At 41.9% G+C, this 17,492-nt stretch overlaps 1 protein-coding gene across 4 annotated transcripts in view; it reads left to right on the forward strand.

The window, feature by feature from the left end:
* TBC1D30 (TBC1 domain family member 30) overlaps window positions 1–17,492 on the forward strand; it is an 82,012-nt gene that overhangs the window by 38,701 nt on the left and 25,819 nt on the right. For 2 of the 4 annotated variants that reach the window (XM_004752491.3, XM_013056088.2), the window contains exons 3-6: window positions 7,205–7,266; window positions 7,787–7,852; window positions 9,666–9,791; window positions 11,830–12,015. In XM_004752491.3, coding sequence (XP_004752548.2) covers window positions 7,205–7,266; window positions 7,787–7,852; window positions 9,666–9,791; window positions 11,830–12,015 — 440 coding nt within the window. Of the gene's footprint in view, window positions 1–2,739; window positions 3,799–7,204; window positions 7,267–7,786; window positions 7,853–9,665; window positions 9,792–11,829; window positions 12,016–17,492 lie in introns of those variants that run through there. The other 2 variants (XM_045072875.1, XM_045072874.1) reach the window with 2 other exon arrangements.

Here is a 17,492-nt window from a genome sequence, read left to right on the forward strand (position 1 = left end):
GCCTGCTTGTGGTCTCTCTCTGTCAAATAAATAAATAAATAAAATCTTTAAAAAAAAATTAAGAGAAAGCTAAAGAAATGAACATGGACTGAAACTATGAAATCATCAGGCTGATGAAGGATAGATTTTTGTACCCAAGCTTGGTGTAAAATGTTAGGAAATCTAAGCCAAACAGTTAATCATGACCAGGTTAAACAATGACTTCATCTTCTTAAGTGATGAGGCAGAGTATTGCCTTTTCAAAGGACTTTTCCTCTGGTGGGGCAGGCATAACTGAGGAGCTCAAACCCTGTCTGAGCCGCGTTTACTTTTGTAGGTTAACAATCTCATCTTAACAGATTCTTACATATGAAATGTTCATTTCATGCTTAGAGTTGTGTCACTTCTGACGTTGTCCTCAAATTCTGGGGCTACTTCACAAAGCCCAGAATGTACTTCTTACCAAATAAGTCTGCCGGAGTCATTAAGAATGACTGCTTTTCCAGCTCTTGTAGAGTCTCACTAGGAATGCATTTAATAAATATTCAATACTTTTCAATCCATAGCAGCCATTGTTTTTGAGGCTCAAAATTGTCCATAGTTGGCTAATAGTAGTCTATTCATGTGGCCCTTACATCCTTTTGACATGACACCATTAGTCTTGGAACACTTCCATACTTCCTTAGCTCATCAAAAATGATTTAGGCTCATCTTATACTTTTTTCAGGCTCAGTCCTAGAATCAGTCAGACTTCAAAGAAGCCCTGATTCTTTTCAGTGGGGAATAGTTTTTAGAGACCACCACCTGGGTGCTGTAGGTGTTCATTAGTTTTAACTGTACTCAGGGGATATACCTGACCCTTTAACAACATGGGCTTGAACTGTGTTCATTTATAAGTGGATTTTTTTCAAGAAGTACTGTAAATACATTTTCTGTATGATTAAAATTTTCTCTAGCTTTATTGTAAGAATACATATTTAATACATAAAACACACCAAAGTATTTTTTAAATTTTTTATTTTTAAGTAACTGTCTACACCCAGTGTGGGGCTCGAACTCACAACCCAGAGATCAAGAGTCACATACTTTACTGACTGAGCCAGACAGGTGCCCCAAAAGTTTGCATAGGAATTAATTTTTTAAAAGATTTTATTTATTTATTTTACAGAGCTTGTTGGCTGGGGGAGGGACAGAGGTGGAGGGAGAGGGAGAAGGAGGGAGAATATGAAGCGTACTCTGGACTCAGCGCAGACTTCCAACACTGCCTGGCAGATCCTAGGACCATGAGGTCATCACCTGAGTCAAAATCAAGGGTCCCCGCTCAACTGACTGAGCCACCCAGGCACTTCAGGAATTAATTTTTTTTAAAGTAAGCTCTATATTCAACATGGAACTCAGGACCCCGAGACCAAGGGTTGCATGCTCTACCAACTGAGCCAGCCAGGTGCCCCATCCAGATATGAGTTAATTGACTGTTTAGTTATTGGTAAGGGTTCTGGTGAAGAGTAGGCTATTAGGTCAAAATTTATTTGCAAATTTTCCACTGTGGGAGGGGAGGGAGGAAGGTTGACCCCCCAACTCCTCTGTTTCTTGTTCAAGGATCAACTGTGTATGTATTTTTGGGGAAAAAAAAGGGGGGGCACCTGGGTGGCTCAGTCCATTAAGCAGCTGCATTCAGCTCAGGTCATGATCCTGGGTTCTGGGATGGAGGCTCCTTCCACCCCTTGTCATAGGGTTCCCTGCTCAGTGGAGAGTCTGCTTCTCCCTCTCCTCTGCCTCTACCCCCACCTAGGCTCGCTCTCTCCCTCTCTCTCTCCTCTCAAGTAAATAAAATCTTAAAAAAAAAATAAAGACATTTGACACATGTCTCGAGACATTAAAAAAAAGAGTTCATACTAGTATTTCCAATTTAATATAATATTGCAGGGTTTAAAAACCCCTAATTTCTTTGTATACTTGTATTTCCTGTCACACTGAACAGATCTTGGTCCCTTTTGACAGTAACAATTATTTGCTTTATCCCATAGTATACATAAGAATTAAAAGAAAGCAATATCAAATAACAATAATGCTACTTGTTGACATTTAAGGTTTCTTTGCAGCTCAATTTGCTGTTGGAATATATACCACCATTGATGTACAGTCATAATACTGTATTCTAAAGCAACTTACTAATTTTTTTCCTGTATTCTTGTGCCATCAACAGGATATTCAGTTAGGTTCATTTTTTCCCATTCATTTTCATTTTTTCTTTTTATTAATATGTTATTCCAGAGTCAAACTATGTAAGGTACATCCAGAAGACCTCTCAGTTTTCCATTCCTCTTTATTCCACACTGTTCCCTCCCATATAAATATCTTTTAGTTTTGGTTTATCCATGTAGTGTTCCTTTTCTAAATATTAGTAAATACAGATGTCTCTATTTCCTTCCACATCCTTTCCTTCCTTATTCCTCATTCACTTTCATGATTAATATTCAATTGGTTAATGTCATGGTTTAAGAATGACTTTTTTTTTTTTTGGGGCGCCTGGGTAGCTCAGTGGGTTAAGCCGCTGCCTTCAGCTCAGGTCATGATCAGGGTCCTAGGCTCGAGCCCTGCATCGGGCTCCTTGCTCAGCGGGGAGCCTGCTTCTCTCTCTGCCTCTGCCTGCCTCTCTGCCTGCTTGTGATCTCTGTCTCTCTCTCTCTGTCAAATAAATAAATAAAACCTTAAAAAAAAAAAAAAGGATGGCTTTAAAAAAAAAAAACAGTAGTGATAGTTAATAGTTCTAAACTACTTAATCTCCGGCTGGAGAGAGGAGGAAGCACTTAAAAAAACAAAAAACAACCAAAAAACGCTGCTTTTAAATGTGAACACTTTTTTCTTAAAGGCTATTCTTCCAAGAGAAAGAACCATTATTATTATTTTTTACGTGCTTCCCATGCCTGTCTAAGCTGCTAGGAGTTTAACACAATTTGGGATCAAGCTTTTGCTTCACCATCTGCCAGCTTCTCTGCCACACTGCCAGATTCATCTTTCGGGCCGCAGTCTCTTCTGACGCTGTTTGGTTAGGTGGACTCTTGGATCTCTCTGATATTCTGCACCTGAGACTTGCCCTCTTTGGTGCCCCTCTCCAGCTCCTCCCAGATCTTGGGAAGAGCACAGCAATCTCCGGCTGCTTCGGGTCCCTGGGCGCAGTTGTTCCCCCGGCAGCTCTCCAGTTCCCAGGCTCCCGGGCTCCGGGGTTTCCAGGCTCCGCAGCTCTGCGGCTCCCGGCTCCCGGGCGCAGATGCCAGGAACCCGCCGGGCGTTGGGGAGCTAGGGCCGCCCCGCCTGCGCACAGTGATGCCGGGATTGGGGGCGGGAGCGCCGCCTTCGTCTCCCGCGCGCTCGCTCGCTCCCGCCCTCTTCCCCGCCCCAAGCCGTCTCCTGCCTCAGCCGTGCAGGCTCCGCACTGCAGATGCCTGCCGACCGCTCCGCGCTCGGTGGCTTCTGCGGTGCCCCGCAGGTCCCTTCGACCGTCGAGCGCCGGCCGCACTCTCGCTGCTCCGGAGGGCCCCTCGGCTAAGCGGACTCGCCAAGTCCCGCGCGCGAAGCCGCTACGCCGGCGGGGTAGCGGGGATCCAGGCGGACGGCGACCGCGCCGGAGCCCGGAGCGCTCTCGAATGCGGCAGGACAAGCTGACCGGCTCCCTGAGGCGCGGAGGGAGATGCCTGAAGCGGCAAGGTGGCGGCGGCGGCGGCGGCGGCGGCGTGGGTACCATCCTGAGCAATGTGCTCAAAAAGCGCAGCTGCATTTCTCGGACCGCGCCCCGGCTGCTCTGCACCCTGGAGCCGGGTGAGGACCCGGGGCTGCAGATGGGGCACTGGAAAGTAGCGTGGCGCCCCGGAACTGATGCCTCTGCCTCAGTTGGACTCCGCCTAGGCCGGGGAGCGCTTGCGGGACGCGGGGTGCAGGGTACCGCGGCTTGGCGCAGGCGGGGCTGGGTCTGTCTGGGAGGGAAGAGCGCGGGCGAAGGCCTGGGCGCGGGCAGCGGCCTCCCAAGGCTGGGAGGACCCGATGCTGCCGGCGGGTCCCGACCCCGCGGCCTGTGCGCAGTCTAGCCCTATTTGTGCCGGGAGCTTCGGGCGAGCGGCGCGCTCGGCCCTGTGCGCGTGGTGGGGAAGTGTCCGCGGCTACCGGGGCCACCAGAGGCCGCGCAACCAATTGTGCTCTCGGCTCACAGGAAGCCAGATCTTGAAAGAGGTGCGTGAGGTGGAGAAAGGCACAGGTTTGATACTTGGGGACGGACGGGAAGGCAGCGGCTGCGAAGGAAAAATTGGGGGCATTTTCCTGAGGATCTGTGCGGCGTGAGTGCCAGGGCCAGCTCGCCTGGAGCCTTAAATTTGTGTGTCCGTGTGGGGAACGGGTTGGAAACATTCTTGCAAGTAGTGATTCTTTCTTAGAGCCAAAGTCCGGGAGCTCGCCTTGCTTGCTAGGCTAGGCCCTTTATGCTGCTAGCTTGTGTTTACATATCCCTGTTTCTCTAGGCTGCATAACTCCGCGTCTGCTCCATCGCCCAGTCTCCCTCCCTGGGGTTTTATGGGCCCGGCCGTGGCGCGGACGCCTGGGGCAGAGAGCTTTCTGCAAGGGGTGGCCGTAGAGGGAGCCGGCTGCACTCTCATCGGTGCTTAGCGCTGCTCGCTTGTCCCCAGCGTCGCCCCAGCGGGGTGCCAGATGACTTTGTCCTCCCCGAGCCTCTGCCTCCCAGCGCCATCGGGAACCTGCTATCCTGAGGCTGCTGGAGAGAATATGACGAGGCGCGGAACCCCAAAAGGTGGAACGCTTGACTGCCTTTATGAACCTTGTGGTTTCTTTGTTTTTCTCCCCAAGGAAGTGTCTAATTGCAGAGACTGTAGTATTTATTCACCATCTTCCTTTACCCTTAAAAAAAGCTTCTTCCCACGTTAAAAGTGTTTTGTATTTCTGAATCCGGAACAGCCGTGACTATCAGATGAAACATAAACCTTCTCCCCTCCCTTACTCAGTTAGAAGAAAGGGAAAATGACCTGATTTCAGCTATCGCATGCAGGTGGTGAATGATCAATTCCAGTTAAGTCCTGTGACTCATTTTTTAGATCGTGAGAAAATAGTTGTGGTTTAGACTAACCCCAGCCGGTTTTCAGCACCTGATGACCAGCAGGTGCTCTGAAAAAGCAAGGGAGCATATTCGGTCATACGGTCAGGGAATCCAGAGATTTTAGGTTGGTTGAAATAACTGCGCGGGCGGAATTTTCTTGCCTTTGTTACAATAAAGCAAAAGTCATGACGACATGCTCCTCCGTTCAGCACTCCGCATCTGGACAGCAACCTTACAACGAAGTGTGTTTCTCATAGTGCCTTAAATCATTCGCCCCAGCTGGAGGCAATCATGTGGCCATTGTGTCATTGCTCTGCACCATCGAAGCAGGACTTCATTTAAATCATCTCAGGGAGATTAGAATTTGAGGGGGGTACTTCCCTTGGGGAAGGAAATCTTTTCAGGCAGAATATGCTTGTGGTCCTGAAGCTCTGAAAAGACGGATCAGGGCATTGACTGGATGCCTGGGATTCTGTAACACAGCTTGACTTTAGAAATCTAGGACCCAAGTCTTGTATTCACAGTACTCTTCTAGGACTTCCAAGAAGGGCATCTGCATACTGTCATGGGCTTGGGCAAATCGTGTATTTCTTGAGTCCACTAGTCTACTTTATTATTGTAATTCTAAATTCTGAAGATAGTTTCTATCTACATACCAACTCCTAAGCAGTGGAAGGTGTCAGGAGGTTTTCAGTAATCTGCAGTCAACATCTTAGAAGGAAACATATTGTCATAAATGAGAATCATAAATTTTAAAACTGAAATTCTGTTAATAATGTTTGATATATCTTGATCCTTGAACTTTTAAGTAATAATCTTTAAAAAATGACTTGAAATATTTAGTTGATTTTGAAATTGTAGAAAAAAATAACACTTTCAGATTTGATTTTATTATTGTTTTTTAAAGATTTTGTTTTATTTGAGAGCAAATGAGAGTGAGAGAGAAAGCACCAACAGTGGGGGAGGGGCAGAGGGAGAGGGAGAAGTGGACTCCCCATTGATCAGGGAGCCTGACACTGGGCTGGATCCCAGGACCTTAGGTTCATGACCTGAGCCGAAGGCAGACGTTTAAAGACTGAGCCACCAGGCATCCCTGATATTATTTTTAATAAAATAAACATGGGAATAAAAATTGTCATGTAATTTCCTTCAGGAACAACAGCATATACATCTAACATGGGATTCTGAATAAGAGCCCAATATGAATATTTCATATTGTCTTTGTATATTATAAGCACATTGTCTTGATATATTCTCCTATTTATTTTCTCTTCTTCCTTAGATTTGGGACTGGAATCAAAGAAGTTTATTTAAAGTTATAGACAACTTGGAATTAGCTCAGTTATATTTTTAGCTTGTAGTCTATGATTAAACATACCAACTGTTTTATCTTCAATGAGCAAGTGTATCATGACAGAATTTTAAGATACATGAAAATCTCTGAATAAGATTGTTAACGTGGATTATTCCACAAGTGAGAAGGCAGTGACATTATTTTCATAACTTTTAATATTTCACTGAGGTTTCCTACATAGATTTAGTTCATGCATGTATTAGAAAACAAATTCCATAAGTAGAGAATTATCTTCCTAAATTTCATAAATATAAATTATACTGTGCTAGGTGATTTATAGTTAATCATCACAAACTTAGTCTACTGAGATAGATATTATTACCCTCATTTTAAAGATAAAGAATTGGGCTCCTGGGTGGCCCAATGGGTTAAGCCATGGACTCTTGGTTTCGGCCCAAGTCATGACCTCATGGTCCTTGAGATCCATCCCTGCCTGGGCTCTGCTGTGGGCATGGAGCCTGCATAAGATTCTCTCCCTCTCCCTCCAAGTCTTTGGTGTCAATTTTTTTTTTTTTTTTTTTTACTACTCCAGACAGCTGTGGAAGCCACCATTCTATGTGATAAGCTTCATTCTAGTGACCACAGGGTATTTTTCTATTTTAGAAAATCAATATTGTTACCTTCTATTTTAACAAAATTGACTAAAATTTAGCAAAAAATATATGTTCTAAAAATTTATGATGATTCAGTAGAATCAGGTTAATTTTTACTTTTATTTTTGGTCTAACGGTATTTTCTTCCAAAATAACAGTTTTATATTTTTCTTTTAGGAGTTGATACAAAGTTGAAGTTCACTCTTGAGCCATCTTTAGGTCAAAATGGTTTTCAGCAGGTAACTATTTTTGGTTATTGAAAATACTCTTACTTGGGGGAATCTACAAGGCACACAGGGTATATTCTCAAAGTAGGAAAACTAACATATACTTTACTACACATAAGGCACGTCAGTTTTTAAAATTATAGATAAATTAACTTAGGAGCTTATAAATGGCCTGTGTTTATACCTGCAACGAAAAACTTTGTACTTGCTATGTGTGTGAGTTTTGTACTTGCTAGGTGTGAAAAAAAATTTAAAAAATGGAATATCTATTATTTTGAATCCATAATACATGTTTTTGTTTCTGAACTAGAGCTTTCCAGCCATTGTGTGTGGATGTGAGTCTCAGGTGTCTTAAGAGGACTTCAGGTGGGGGGTGGGCAGGCCTTGGAGCCTGGCTGAAAGAAGCTCTGTTTACCTCAGTGTGCTGTACAAATTTTCTCATACTTTCTGGATGTCAAAATAGGAAAAAGGTTGAAAAGTGCTTATCCAGGTCAATATTATCACTTTGCCAATGTTTTTTCTGTGTTCCTAGTGGTATGATGCTCTGAAGGCAGTTGCCAGGCTGTCAACAGGTATACCAAAGGAATGGAGGAGAAAGGTAAGGATTCAGAGGGCTAAAATACAAAAGGATCGGCACTCTGTTCCTCTTTAAAATGTCTGAAATGTCCAAAAGAACATTCTAGATTTAGTAATTTGAAGGCTGTCTCTCTTCATGATTTATTCATCTAGTAAGTATTTATTGATTATTGATTCTATGCCAAGTACTGTTCCAGGTCCTGAGGATACAGGAGTGGGAGGATTAAAAAAACAGACCCAAATTTTCCTCCTCACTGAGTTTACAATGCATACAATATAAAGTATGTCAGATGGTGATAAGTGCCGTGCATAAAAATAAAGCAGAGAAAGGAAGGAGAGCCCTGGGGGTCGGGGAATGGAGATAAGGAGGTGGCATTTTAAATAGCAAGGTAAAATTTGAATAGGGCCCTGATGGTGGTGAGGGGAGCTACCTGGGGGACCAGCACTCCAAACAGGAAGCACCCTCCCACGATTGTCTCAGGAGTATGCAAGCACTAGGAAGGCACTGGGGGTGCTGAGGACAGTGAACCAAAGGGAAAGCATTTGGAGAGAGGGTCATAGAGGTAAATGTGATGGGGGTCAGGAGTTGGCAGGTCATGTAGACATTAGAGACAGCCGTAAGACCTTTGCCCAGCCTCAGATGGGAAGCATTGGGAAGTTTTGAGCTGGGGAGTAACATGACAAAACATATTTTAAATGGACCTCCCTGGCTTGATAATATGAAGGCCAAGGGCGGAAGCAGGGAGATCAGTGGAAGACTTGGGGTAATTCAGGCAAGAGGTGGATCAGGGTTGCCATAGTGGAGATGGAGAAAAGGGATCAGAGTCTAGATGTATTTTGAAGGCTAAGTGGACATGGATTCCTGTTAGATTGAATATAAGGTATGTGATTCTGATGCTTGGGAGAAAAATCTGGCTGGTGATATTGATCAGTGTTCCTCCTGCTAAATTATGTTCAAATACCAAAACTTGAAGTGCTTTCTTAATATATTGATTTACAAATCTAGTCTTTTTTTAAAAAAGTAACATATCATGTATTATTTGTTTCAGAGGTACAGGTCTGTGATTCATCAGTCTTACACAATTCACAGCACTCACCATAGCACACACCCTCCCCAATGTCCATCACCCGGCCACCCCATCCTTCCCACCCTTCTCCCCTCCAGCAACCCTCAGTACAAACCTAGTTTTAATACTTTTAGAGTTTGAACATTGGGGGTTCCCCTATTTCTTACAGAAACAGCTTTTTGGAATAAAGTCATCAAAGGAATAAAAATATCCAGTGACTCTTTTAAAAAAAAGTTATTCATTATGGGACCCCATCTGTCAGTTTTGTGTGTGAGAGAGAGATTGAGGGATGATTTAAAGGCAGAGGCTGCTCCATGGTGAAAAAAGACCCATTTTCCATGAATGTCCAAATACAGAGAGTGATTCCAAGCCAAGTATAATAAGCTCAGAAGATAGTATAGCTAATCCAGTGAACTGAGATAAGAGTTGAAAAAACTTTTTGTTTCCTTAACAGTATCCCTCCCTAATGGCTGAATCATTGCTTAGTGCATAATAGAAGCTCAACAAATATTAATGGAAAGAATAAATGAAAGACCCTAATTGGTGCAATTCAGTATAGCAAACATTTCAATGAAAAGTTGATTTCTACATGTGGATCTGTTCCCATTTTCTTGTTAGCTGCAATAACTATTTTTTTTTTTAATAAAGAAAGGTGAAATTATATATTTTACTTTAGGATTTTTCTTTATCTCTTAATATTTTACTTTAGGATTCTTCTTTATCTCTTAATATTCTTCTTTATCTCTTAATATCTCTTAAATATTTTAGGTTTGGTTGACTTTGGCAGATCAGTATTTGCACAGTATAGCTATTGATTGGGACAAAACCATGCGTTTCACTTTCAATGAAAGGAGTAATCCTGATGATGACTCGATGGGAATTCAGATAGTCAAGGTAAGGCCCCTGAGTTTGACCTGTTTATTTTGACTTGGAAGGAGGTTTCTAAGAGCCAGATGTTTCCTGGACAGAGGATCAAATGGAATGGTCTGAATGTCCGTATATTTTCTGCTTTCTTATTCCCTTAGTTAACAGCCTTTTAATGGGGAACTTTGTCTTGTTTTCATAAATTTGCATGTTGGCGGTAAGAAGAAAATGTTCCTATTCATATTCTATTTACTTGCTCACTTGATAGGAGATTGAAATTTCTTTTTCTTTCTTTAGCATGGGTCAGTGCTGTTAGCTGGATTTTTACATGAAAGTTACAGGTTTGAAATTTAAAGTTAAGTATATTTCATGTTAGAGGGGGTTCTTATTAGGATCTTTGATAATTTCTTAACTGCCAATTTATGAAGATAGTCAGATTGACTGATGGGTCTACTTAAAACCAGATGGTCAAGGGTTCAAGCCAGCTGTGGAGACAGCTGTGGTTTGCCTACTGGGATTATTTCAATTGATTAGGGTCTGTTGCCAAAAGCCAAGGTTGCTGATTCAATTTGATCCCATTCTTCTTCTCTTACATAGGCCTCTAACACATGGCCTTTGGTTTTATATGAGTTCATTACAGTATAATGCTAAGCTCGGGTTTTATTTATTTTTATTTTTTATTTTTTGGAAAGATTTTATTTATTTATTTATTTATTTTATTTAATTAATTTATTTATTTGACAGCAAGCAAAGGAACACAGGCAGGGGGAGTGGGAGAGGGAGAAGCAGACTTACCGCTGGGCAGGGAGCAGATCAGGGAGCCTGGACGGAGTGGGGGGTTAGGAAGTGGAGATGGGGGTATTGGGGGGTTGGGGGGCTCCAGGGGCTTGATTCTGATTCCAGGACCCTGGGATCATGACCCGAGCCAAAGGCAGACACTTAACAACTGAGCCACCCAGGCACCCCTAAGCTGGAGTTTTAAAAGGGAAATTGTCTTTCATTAATTTTGGCCATCAGAATTTGGCTAAGGTTTTGACAGATTTGAAGATACTTTTTTCATGAAAAAGTCCTAACTATGAAAGGAGCTGCTTTATGATCTAACTCAGTCCATTTCAGACAAATGTTAAAAAGAATGATGAAATTCTATTTTGTTTGTTTATAAAGCCTGGGCGCTGTCCATATTTTAGCTGTTTATTTGGAATTTCAGAATGTTTCTCAGAGATGAAGTATTCCATGTTTGAAATGTTTTCTTTCTGTTTAAATTGTGAGTTAAGGCAGTATACATTTTATAACAATCATGTTATTTAGAGGATCTTTAATTTTTCTCATTGAAGTGAATGCTGTGTCAGTAAAATGACATTAACTCATGAAAATCATAGTCTCTGCTTAGTTATTAAATTATATATATTGTCTTCATTAAATACTAAAGCACGATAGAGGTTTATTTTTTATACAAATTTATAAAATAATTTGGATAGATTTTTCTGTCTTGGACAGAATGATTTTCCTGTCTCTACAGTATTGCATTTTTTGATATTTTGATATTGCTCCTTAATATTATTTGGGGTTGAATATGATAGTTGAATATTACATCTCATTTCAGAGAAAGGAATAAGACTAGCATTGATCACGCATATATTGAAATGACTCTTATTTTATCCGAGACTTAGTACTTAAGGAAACTTTCAGTTTATATAGAAATAGAATGTAATTTCTGTTAATTGAGTCACTTTTGTATTAATTCTGGAAATACTTTAAATTTTGACAGAAAATTCTGAAGAAGGTTAGAAAATTTGCCTGACTGAAATTGCTCTTGACAGTGTTCAAGTCAACTACATCTCAAAAAAACTGGGGAAAAAAAAAATGTATCTTAGCTTATTAGAAAACATTAGGAAAAAGAAAATTTTAAAAATTGTTTTGGCCCATGTGTATAGGGTACATAAACATTCTTAAAAGCTAAAATCCATGCTGATAATCTGATTCTATTTAATGCTGAGGCAAAGTTAAAGGCATTTTTTGGAGAGACTATAAGGAGACATTTTAAAAGAATATTGTTTGCCTTCTTCAGGATCTTCACCGCACAGGCTGCAGTTCCTACTGTGGCCAGGAGGCTGAGCAGGACAGGGTTGTGTTAAAACGGGTCCTGTTGGCCTATGCCCGATGGAACAAGAATGTTGGGTACTGCCAAGGCTTTAACATCCTGGCTGCTCTAATTCTGGAAGTAGTGGAAGGCAACGAAGGGGATGCACTGAAGGTGAGTTTGGGGCTCTGAAGAAGGCAGTTGAAATTCTTCTGAGAGTGAACTGTCATTCCTCTTCCCTGATGGCCATTTGCTACACCTTGTACTGACCCATAATCACCACTTCCCCCATGTTAAAGCCAGGTCAAGTGACGGACTCACATATCTGCCAGATGTGAGGAGAATGATTGTTTTTGGTCCCATAGATAAAACATCACATTTTTAAAGCAAGTTGAATATGAATTGTATTAATTTATCGTGATTTGTAACAAATTAACTGCTTAAAATAGCAAACATGATTTACCTCACAGTTTCTTGGAATCAGGAACCCGGGTCCACTGTAGCTGGCTCTAAGTCATATTGTTGTGTCATTCAAACTGCTGGCTGGGTCTGCAGCCTCATCTGAAGGCTCAGCTGGGGACAGCATTCACTTCCAAGTTCATGTGGTTGTTGGCAAGATTTAATTCCTCACAGGTGGCTGGCCCAGGGCCTGGGTTCCTGGTTGGCTATTGGCCGGAGACCTTTTATAGTTCTTTGCCATGTCTCCATCTTACAGCGAGGTGGCTGGCATCCCTCAGAGTGAGGAGGAGAGTAAAAGAGAATGAGCAAGGCAGGAGAGATTAAACTGCAGATTTGTACCCTAATACCAGAAGCTGCATTCCATCATTTTTGCCATATTCTATTCATTAGAAGCCAGTCATTGGGTCCAGCTCTTACTCAAGGGGAAGGGCTCATATAAGAATGTGACTGTCAAGAGGTGGAGGTCATAAGGTCGTCATGTTAGAAGCTGCCTGCTCCACAAGTTATGTTTAATTCCAGTTGGATCTTTTTATTGCTTTACTATCTCATAGATGGGGAGTGGTATGGAGGAGGTAAGCTAAGAGTACATGTATATGATGGAAGGTATTTGCATGGAAAAAGCTTATGGAAATGAATGATATTTTATGATCTTTTAATCTTTAGTACCTGGAGCCTTTATCAGTAAAAACATTTTGGAAACACTTTGAGATGGGTTACAAACAATTTAAGCTAATAAATTGGAATGTGAGTCCGTGAGTCACCAGAAATAATCTTTATGAGAAATGAAGCATTTCACAGGCACAGGATGGCTGCTTCCTTATTAGCCTGGGGCAGTATGGGGTTGCTAATTCATAATTGAACCCTCAAACTGCTAGGGGTTGTAATGCTTTGTGATGGATGGGATGGATACTCAGTCTTTGTTTTCAGGAGCCTCCCCCGGCCCCAGCCTTGTGTTTGACTGCGATAAATACCTTAGTGATATTCCCAGTCACTGACTAATGTCATATGGAAAAATAAACAAATGTTCCTCCAGGTTTTATATGCATCATGGTGGAATTAATTATAAACCCAGCCTGACCTGGTCTAAATCTGTATTCACCCTTTCATTTTTTTTCCATTCTTGTACTTCAGGAAACAGCTCTGAAACTCCTTCTTTATCACATTAAGTGAGGGAGAGGGGAGCCAATGACAAATCAAATACATGAGTTCAAAACATTTTTTATTAAGCCTTTGTTTTGCTCAGTCTATTAGCTTTAGGTGATTTTGTTCTTTTCAGATGTTATTTCTGTGACTATAAAAAGGACTGTTGAAAAGTTGGAATAAGCAATTCAGGTTAGGAGTGAGGTGGAGAGGTCTGGGGGCGGGGACATACTTGCCATTCAAATCATGAAAGAAACTCCTTGACAAACTAAAAATTCACATAAAAAAGATGGATGAGATAAAGCTGAGGAACTGAATATTTATATTTCTGCCTCTAAGAAAACGAACTCCGTGAGATGAAATGACATCATCATCATTTCAGAATCTTGTGGTTAGACATTGAATATGCAGACAAAGATTGGATTCATGAAGAATCACTTCAGATACAAGGGAAGATATTGGGGTCAGTGTTTTTTAGCTGCCACTTTGGACCCTGCAAGTTTTAATTATTAGGCAAATAAATAGTTTTTTTGGGAAGTAATTAAACCATTTTGTGTGCTTTTGAGCACTTACTGTTTTTTCTTAGCAACTGTTTTTAACTATTTGTTAAAATGTTTAGGCTCCTTCATTATTTATTTTTAAAAATATGTAATTTTTTTAGAGCAGTTTCAGGTTCACAGCAAAATTGAGAGGAAGGTGCAGAGATTTTCCATATGCCTCTTGCTCCCACAAGTGTACAGCTTCCCCACTATCAACATTCCCCACCAAATGTACATTTGTTACAATCCATGATTGTAACATGGATTACAATCCACAGGTTGCCTGGTACAGGTCATAGGCGCCTAAATTGCATAGTTTACATTAGAATTCACCCTTGGTGTTGTACATTCTGTGGGTCAGACAGATGTTTAATGATGTATCTTTATAATATTCATCCAGAGTGTGTTTACTGCCCTAACAATCCTCTGTGCTCTGCCTGGTTATCCCCCCGCCTTTCCCCCCTACCCTACCCCCACTCCCCGGGCAACCACTGGTCTTTTTATGATCTCTTGCTCTATCCTGATGTCATATAGTTGGAATCATACAGTATGTAGCCTTTTAAGATTGGCTTCTTTCACTTTGTAATAAGCATGTAAGGTTCCTTCTTTCCTGTCTTTTCATGGCTTGGTGGCTCATTTAATTTAGTGCTGAATAATACTCCACTGTCTGGGTATGCGCGGTTTATCCGTTCACCTACTGAAGGATGTCTCTGCTGCTTCCAAGTTCCAGCAAATATGAATATAGCTGCTATAAACATCTGTGCACAAGTTTTTGTGTAGACATGAGTTTTCAGCTCCTTTGGGTAAATACCAATGAGAGTGATCGCTGGATCAGATGGTGAAAGTATATTTAGTTTTGTGAGAAACCACCAAACTGTCTTCCCAAGTGGCTATAGGGTTTTGCATTCCCATCAGCAATGTGTGAGAGTTTCTGTTGCTCCATATCCTTGTCAACATTGGGTGTATTCCAGATTTTGGCCATTCTTTTTTTCTTTCTTTCTTTCATTTTTTTTTTTTTAAAGATTTTATTTATTTATTTGACAGAGAGAGAGATCACAAGTAGGCAGAGGCAGGCAGAGAGAGAGGGGGAAGCAGGCTTCCTGCCGAGCAGAGAGCCCAATGTGGGGCCCAATCCTAGGACCCTGGGATCATGACCTGAGCCAAAGGCAGAGGCTTAACCCATTGAGCCACCCAGGCACCCCTGGATTTTGGCTATTCTAGTAGTTGTGTGCCATGGTATCCTGTTTTAATTTGAATTTCCCTAATGATATATGATGTGAAGATTCTTTCATATGCTTATATCCCATCTTTTTCTTTTTTCTTATATCCCATCTGAATGCATCTTTGGCAAAGGACTTGTTTGGTCCATTTTTAGTCACATTATTTTATTTGGAGTTTTAAGAATTCTTTGTATATTTTGGATGACCGTCTTTTATCAGATACGCCTTTGACAAATATTTCTCCCAATCTGTGGCATGTCCTTTCATTCTCTTGACATTGTCTTTCACAAAACCGAAGTTTTTAATTTTTTTTTTAAAGATTTTATTTATTTATTTGACAGAGAGAGATCACAAGTAGGCAGAGAGGCAGGCAGAGAGAGAGAGAGAGGAGGAAGCAGGCTCCCTGCTGAGCAGAGAGCCCGATGCGGGACTCGATCCCAGGACCCTGAGATCATGACCTGAGCCGAAGGCAGCGGCTCAGCCCACTGAGCCACCCAGGCGCCCGAAGTTTTTAATTTTGAAGTAATCTAGCTTACCAATGGTTTCTTTCATTGATCGTGTCCTTGCTGTTGCATCTAAAAAGTCATAACCATACCCAAGGTCATCTAGGCTATCTTATCTTCTAAGAGATTTATAGTTTTGCATTTTACATTTAGGTATGCGTTCTCTCTTGAGTCATTTTTTGGTGAAAGGTGTAAGTTTTGTGTCTAGGTTTAGTTTTTGGCATGTGGACGTCCCATTGGTCCAGCACCATTTATTGGAGACACTATTTTTGCTCTATTGCCATTATTTATCTGAATTTTTTTAAAGATCTAATGCTTGGGGACGCCTGGGTGGCTCAGTGGGTTAAAGCCTCTTACTTCGGCTCAGGTCATGATCTCAGGTCCTGGGATCGAGCCCCACGTTGGGCTCTCTGCTCAGCAGAGAGCCTGCTTCCGCCTCTCTCTCTTCCTACCTCTCTGCCTACTTGTGATCTCTGTCTGTCAAATAAATAAATAAAATCTTAAAAAAAAAAAATCTAATGTGTGGTCTTCAAAATGTATCAGTGGGTGGAGTGGCCCACCTAGCATGACACACGGCTGTCTCTGATGCCCTACGTGAGACTTTGAGATGCCTTTGGACAGAGAATTTCAGTGTGTCACAGGAATTACCATGATAACTGAAAATTTTTGTTCTTCTTGTTTCATGTAATTTTGAGAGATCATCATTTCTTCAGAAAAGCTGAAGTATCTCTCTTGTATTATATCCTTAGATAAAAAGTACCATAATAGACCATTACCTTTAAATATTGCCTTTGTGAGCCTGTCCATCCCTCTTCTCCTTACTCAGAGAGGGCAGTCTTCTCTGCTGGACATCTGTACCCCCTCATCAGCTAGCCCTAGTCCCTCCAGGACCTCCTTCCTCCACACAGATTGAATCTACTGTTCTCCTTTTATTGCTCAGCTCCCTCTGTAATAAAGGTCTCAGAGGTATTCTCTCAAGAGAATGGCCCAGTCCTTATTCGCTTAGTCAAAACAGTGATCCTAAAAAGTAGAAACTGGAAGCCAGAGATGAGGGAAAGATGGGCCCTTGTCAGGTCTGGGAGAGAATTTTCTTGGGAAATAGAGTTTTGTGTTAGACTGAAAATTAAAATGTGAGACCATGATATAGGGCCAGCTATGATTTTATTCTTAATTTTGTTTTTCCTGTGCTCTGGGGAGTGAGTGGTCTTCTAGGGAGGAGGAGCACAGCAGAGGATACCAGCTGACAGAGTAAGGACCCGAGACTGACACACAGAACTCGTGTGTTTTGCTGGGTCATTCTGGTGGTTCTTGACATCTTAGCAAAGGTAACACAACTAGAAAAGTTAGAATGAAAATAGTAATTTGAAGAACTTGTGAGATAATCTTATGAAAGAAATCCAGACTTTGAAAGTACCCCACGTTCAAACAAAACCCTTGTTGCATTGTCCTGGGAGAGGAAAGTGGACGGAAAGCCACTCTCAGTTCCAATAACCAGGTTGATGCTAAGTATGTCTCTAGACTTGCTTTCGTTTGAGGCGGAGTGGGGTGAGGTTTATGATGGTTCAGCTCTTGGTTTTCATATGAAGGTTGTGAAACTGTGCTGCCACCAGGGAGCCAGTATGGGATTGCTGCTTGCTGCTGATGGAGCTCGGGCTCCACCACTGAGTGAGGCTGAGCCTTGTACCAGCATAGCTCCTTAGGGGCTGCACTCGGGTCTGGTGCCCCATCTAGAAATTTCAGACAGCAGTGGACTGTGGGTCTGAGTTCCTTTAATAATTATGCCTCTCACT

Source organism: Mustela putorius, unplaced genomic scaffold (assembly GCF_011764305.1).
Source record: "Mustela putorius furo isolate JIRA1106 unplaced genomic scaffold, ASM1176430v1.1 tig00537227_pilon_pilon_pilon, whole genome shotgun sequence".
In the NCBI taxonomy this organism is placed as follows: Eukaryota; Metazoa; Chordata; class Mammalia; order Carnivora; family Mustelidae; genus Mustela; species Mustela putorius.